This window comes from Nannospalax galili, unplaced genomic scaffold (genome assembly GCF_000622305.1).
Source record: "Nannospalax galili isolate Female #2095 unplaced genomic scaffold, S.galili_v1.0 scaffold51, whole genome shotgun sequence".
Classification (NCBI taxonomy): Eukaryota; Metazoa; Chordata; class Mammalia; order Rodentia; family Spalacidae; genus Nannospalax; species Nannospalax galili.
In genome coordinates this window covers 707,595-714,028 of record NW_008329521.1, presented here as the reverse complement: position 1 = coordinate 714,028, position 6,434 = coordinate 707,595, and the positions used below count along the sequence as shown (strand labels likewise).

At 37.6% G+C, this 6,434-nt stretch overlaps 1 protein-coding gene across 2 annotated transcripts in view; it reads right to left on the bottom strand.

Moving 5' to 3' along the window:
* The window catches only part of Luzp2 (leucine zipper protein 2), a 464,711-nt gene that overhangs the window by 261,557 nt on the left and 196,720 nt on the right, over positions 1 to 6,434 (bottom strand). For both annotated transcript variants that reach the window (XM_008837762.3, XM_008837753.2), the window contains exon 3: positions 3,642 to 3,712. Coding sequence is in view for 1 of the 2 variants with exons in the window: in XM_008837753.2 (XP_008835975.1) it covers positions 3,642 to 3,712 (71 nt within the window). In the remaining variant the exon portion in view is untranslated. The remainder of the gene's footprint in view (positions 1 to 3,641; positions 3,713 to 6,434) is intronic.

Below are 6,434 nucleotides of genomic sequence, written 5' to 3'. Positions count from 1 at the left end.
TCTCTCTCTCTCTCTCTCTCTCTCTCTCTCTCTCTCTCTCTCTGTGTTTCCTTAAATATAGTTCCAACATTGGATAAAGGCATTTGAAATTCTCAACGAATAAATTTAAAAGTAATGATACTTTTCAGTCAATCAAGCTTAGGTAGAACTTCTAAAATTACAAATTAATATAATTTTAATGTCAAGAAAAGAAAGATAAACTTTGGAAAAATTCCATCTCTATAAAATTTTACAATATACTTACAAGTCTAAATATGGAAATAAAATATTCTCCTTCAAAGTTATATAGCCATGATCTTTATAATTTCCTTTTTAAGTAGATCTCATGAAGTAAATTCACACTTCATTTCCTTTGAAGAGCTTTCTCGCCATTGGAATTTATTAAGATATTTATTCTGATTTTAACTGAATACACAAAGTGAGGTATTAATTTCAACAACTTTTTAAAATTTTGATAAAAATGTAAAATTTCAGTGCCTATAACCTATTGTTACAAGACATGTCAGTCACCTAGGTACTTGTATGTGATTCTGAAGGTGTGGATGATGGCCCTAGTGTGTTGTATGAACAACTTCATGCTCCTGGTTGGTCTTGTATTTTTCATGTTATTAAAAGCAGGTAGATGTACCTAAGATAATGCAATCACACCAAGGAACACGGTTTTCCTCACTTGCACTGCCCAACAGCAGATCATGTCCGCTGTGCCTCCTATGATGTAGGAAGACTGAGATTACTGAAATAATATAGTCCTAACTAAAATATGTAATGCCTTCATTCCATATTCTTCCACGTTGAGATTCCTCATTCTCTCTTCTTCATGTGTTCCTAGCTGTCTATAGCTCCTTTTCATACTAAATAGTTGGCAGAACAGTCCTCCTGAAATTGACTAGTCTTTCTGCAGAGCTCCATGCACTGAGTTCTCCATCACTTGTCCCTGAAGTCCATTCTAGGCTGCCTCTTAGGAGTTTTTGTCCCAAGATCTCTGCATACAGATTTATTTAAAATTTCCCCAGTTCTCTCCAGCTTCTTCAGTCACTGACAGTTGGTGCTGGACTTGTATTACGTAGAGTTATTTAGGATATTTCTTCTATTTGTAGTTTTCAGTTGCTTTGTCTGGTGTGAAACTATTTGTAAAGGTAATAATTCTTATAATTGTTGGCTTATTTTAGCCAATGACTTCTTTTGTTCCTTTTATTTTTAGAAACAAGATGATGTTCAATTTCCATTACACACATCCCAAACATTTCCTCTTGTCTCAAAGAAACCTTGTATTCTTGGATGAATATCTCTCAACTGCACCCAACTACATTCTTCACTACTAAGAGGTCAATATTTTAGATTCATTCCAACTCATAGTCTTTTTTATTCTTTTTATTTATTTATTTTTATCTTATGTGTATGAGTATTATTCCTGCATGTGTGTAAGTGTGGCTATGTTGTGTAATGCCCATGGAGGTCAGAAGAGGTCATTGGATCCTCTGGAGGTTACAGATGTTTTGTAGGCACTATGTGGGTGAATGGATTCAAATCTGGGTCTTCTGCAAGAACAGCCGGTGTGCTTAACTGCTACCTCTCTAGCCCCAAACTTGTTTCCTTTCAAAATTATTATTTACTACTGACCTCTTAGAAGTAGAGACTATAGTTGTGGAGAGTTTGGATTAGTCTAAAAAACAATTGAAGAACTGCACATACAATATCTCTTTATGTATCCGTGTGTATAACTAAAGGCTACATAACAAGAAATAATACAAAACAGGAGAAACCTCCCTTTGAGTTGTTGGCCAGGGTTGCCCACGAGATTCCCAAAATTACACAGGCTATTTCCACAGCCCTTGATTGCCTCTCAGACATGAAGGTAAGATCATATTGCTGAAGACAGGACATACATTTGGTCACAGGATTTGGAGAAATGAAGCTGGAACTGACCTAGAGGCCACCTCCCTGAAGGCTAGGTTTCACAGCTCCAGAGACCACTACACAAGCTTCTAAGGTAGAACACCAATCGATGGTCCAACCCCAGCTTTAAGGCCTAATAACCACATCAATGAGCGGCACAGCAAACAACAGTGGCACTTTTCTCTTGGGGGTAATCAGCAGCTACCTAATTGGACTTAAAGGCCACTCAGTAGGAGAAAACTCATGTGTGGTACTGTAAACATCCTCAAATACACATGGCTGGAGAGGTCATAGACCTCAGGGAAACCCTAAGGCTGTCACATCCTAGACAAATGTAATTTCTTACTATTGCAAAATATGGATCCTTATACTAACAGACAAGTATCCCAGTCACTACTCATCAAAGAAACTTCTTTTGCAACAGACAGAAATTATTACAAAGTTACACAACTCTTCATATAGAAGATTGCAAGTCAATTTCCTAAGCCTAAGTGACATATCTACAATGCAACCTTTACAGCTGAGTTTCGCAGAAACATACTGTAACAAGGGGCAGAGAGACTACTAACAGCTCTCAACTCACATCCATGAAGTTCCCTCATGCAGCAGAGGGTTATGAACACAAATGACCGAAGCACAGAGAATAGGAGTCTGCAGAGTGTGGGTCACTGGATGGGACTCCTATATTAGACTCTACCCACCCAGAACTCAGGGACAATTGTGGTAGGGAGGGGGTACGTGACCACATGGAAATAGAGTCCTCCAGGCTCCTGGGACCTTTCTCACATGAACCTACAGCAATGGTGTCAGCATTACAAGACCTATGCAAATTCAAGCAGACAAAAGTCTAGCACAGACCTGTGGAAATGCACAGCAGGCTCCAGTCTTAAAGAACTACTGGCAGCTGTTTACTGCTAGGTGAGAAAGAACTGATGTTCTTAACAGGAGGAACTCTGGATAGGCTGACTAGATTTCATTGGATAAACTTGCACTGAAGGACATCAGGAGATGCTATCTTGACTCGATAGGCTTTAATACAAAGGAAAGAATGCATGCATTCTAGTGTGTGTGGTATGGAGGGGGCCTAGGGGAGGGCACCAGTGGAGAAGAGGGTAAAAAAATGACCAAGATATTATGTATTTTAAATTAAAATTTTAAATTCAATTAAAAAATTACAAAATAAAATAAAATAATTAACTATATCGTATAGACCAGGAAAGCAAAATAAGATGTAACCCAAATATCACCTAGCTAGCCGAGGTGGTATGTCCATAAGTATGTAGTCCTCTGCTGTCGCTAAAACAAATCTTGAAATAGATAGCAAAACAGAGACGTCATCAAACTCTTTCATATTAGACAATGATGAGAATTTCATGCTCAACACATAACAAAAGCAACATTATAAATACTGAAATAGTCCATCCTGTCCCGGGTATTTTAACTGCATCATTGACCCATCCCAGGAATGCATCAGTGTCAGTCACAGGTTTCTGGGTCAACCTGTAAGGTCAGGAGAAGAGACACAGGCTGATGATGGGGACTTATAGGTACTCACATGCCATTCCTCTAGTCTCTGTGACATTTAAATGGAGTTTTGTCTTAAATTTCATGTACATTCAGATGTTGGCAAAAATATAAATATGCTCACACATTTGTAATGCATATGTATTGGTGAATTTTCTGGCTGTACTTAAATCTATTATCAAAAATAGTGAAATTAAACAAAAAGGAAATCCCAGTCTTACCTCTGCTTTTGGCCTAGCTCCAGAAGTTTCTGAACATCTGTTTTGGAAGACTGCTCATCATTTTTCAAAGACTAAAAGAGAATTAAGGAAGGAAAATCTTATTAGGGAAATACTGTAACTCTTTACTTTCACTGTTTATTATGAGGTGAGGTGAGGACCCAGGTACTGGGATTCTAGAACAAAGATGTAGAAACTAGGTTCACATGGTGCTCAGGGTTCTAAGAACACAAGCTTTAGGCACATAAACCACATAAACAGTACTGAGGTGAGTCTTGGCTTCCAGATGTTAGATGGAAAAGAAATATCCTGTAAACTGTAAATACTTGGTCTCTCTTTTTGTTCTTTGAATTATTGGTTATTTGTGTGTGTGTGTGTGTGCATGCACACACACACATGTATGTGTAGGTCAGAGGACAACTTTGTGGAATCAGTTCCCTCTTGCTTTGGCATGGGTTCTTGATTGAAATCAGGTCACCAGACTTATGTGGCAAGCACCTTTACCCACTGAGCTATGTTGATTGCTCCTTGGTCTCTTCATAAATGAATAAAAATATCTATTCTCTGGTTCCTGTAAAGTTTTACTTTGTATTCCATATTCATGTTAAATTAGCTCTGGCATTGTTTCAACAAAAGCAAAGCACAGAGAAAGCTTGTCTGCACAGCTCAGGGAATCAATCAGTTGAAGTAGAAAGCAGTCAAAAGGCACAAGCTCACTTGCTCATGTATTTTTGTTTTATTTATGTTATGAGTTAGGATGCACAAAGACAGAGGGCCATACAAAATTATAGCTATGATATTAAGAAAATAATGTATGCCATTTCAGAAATTATTACTTATATCCTTGCAAATTCATGATTCAGAGGCCATCAATTAGAACAGAAAAGTTCCCTGAGCTCTTCTTAAACAAGGATCTGTCACATTAAACCTTCCCTAATAACTTTCTTATTTGTACTCAGTAAATTGTTTAATAGAGTTACCTGTCATTCTTGGTATTAAAAGTTTAAATGGAAAGTCAGTGTCTACACAGCAAGTATGAATGTAGAGAATCAGCAGCAGTGGAGCGGCAAATGCTTTGTTCCTTGACATTTATTTAACATACACTGATCCTGTTATGCAGGGACCTGTAAAGCATGGTGCTGGCTGCAAGGCATTTCAGCATGGTACTCAATACAGAATTTCAATACAGTGTTAGCATTACCAGAATAACCTGGAGGCTGAACTCCCCATGTTAAGGACTCATGAGGTCTCTCTAGGAAGCAGCCATAAGCAATGCTCTACATGTTTGTGAAGGGAAATTTCAATTAACAAAGAGCAGAATGAGCAGTTAGTGGAGAAAGCTCATGTGTCAGAAGACTTGTCTGACCAATGTGCCTCATAGATCTGGATGGGGCAGGTCAAAAATCAGCTCTCTGACCTTATTAAAAAGATACATGAAATGGATACAGACCCTACTGCAGTTATTAGCTAACTCAGATCAAAGGATATGCTTCTGTGTTTATTGATAGTCTTCCATATTTTGGACATTTTGAAGGAAACAGAGACAAACTCTGGGAGAGGGAGAGCTATGCCGTTTGATAGATTGGCCAGACTCCAGGGGTTGGACGCACAGCCAAGAGCACTTGGGAAGTACAGATTAGACTCAGTGGTACTTCAAAATTTTTAAAAAGAAATAATAACAGAAGACATGAAGTCAGGAATGGGAGATGTAAGATGGGGGTAGACATGGGGGAGGGGTCTGAATATGCTCAAAATAAATATCATGAAATTAACTGAACCAATAAATTGTCTTGATAGACTTTAACATCTATGACAAAATGCATGAAATCTGGTAGGAGGCTACTGAGGTATAGATAGGAGAATGGTCTACATATTATTAAGATGTATTTCATTAAATGCACAAAAATTCAATAAAAATATATATTGAAAAAAATTTAAAGGACAAATAAATAACAACTAGATAAATAGAGTTAAGGATATAAATATGTACTTAGCATGAGTACATGATTAAAGAAGATCTGGAATCAGTTCCTGGTAACACACACACACACACACACACACACACACACACGAGGTCAACAACAGAAACAAAAGTCAAACCGATAGCGAATGAAAAGCCCACACATGCAGATGAATGTCAGGAAGACATAATCAGAAGTTAGGTATCCTGTCTTTATTGATATCCAGGAAACACAGATATAATTATTGGAAAATGATTGTGACCTTCTAAAGATACCAAAGTTGATTTGTCATCAAATGAGCCGACATGGTCACTGGCTGTCCTGCTTTCTCATTCTACTCAAGTGTTAAGGTTATAAAAATAACCAGACTCTCCATCTGGACATTTAATTTTAGAAGTTCTGACCTTCTGTATCTCTTTTCCTTAATGTACATTTTTATTGAATTTTTGTGAATTTCATAACTACACGTTAGTCATATTTAGACTCACTCCCTACCACCCTCCCCTATAAACCCCCACTGAATTTCATGCATTCTGTTATGTATGTTGAGGCATATTGAGTCAAGTTTTTGTACCCAGATGTCTCTCAGTACAAGTTCATCCACTGGAGTCTAGTCAGCCTGTCTGGACTTGCTCCCTTAAAGAACAGTTACTCAGTGAATACAATTTGTAAAATCAAATGCTAATGTACTGTCAAGTGTTTCAGACGGCTTTTCATCTGAAACATCTTGCTTATGTTCTGTTGTTTGTTTTCACTTTAAGTATGAAGTTCTCCTTTCTGTGACATTTATCTCTGTTTATCATGAGGTTCTTGAAGAATCTCCACTGCTGTCCAA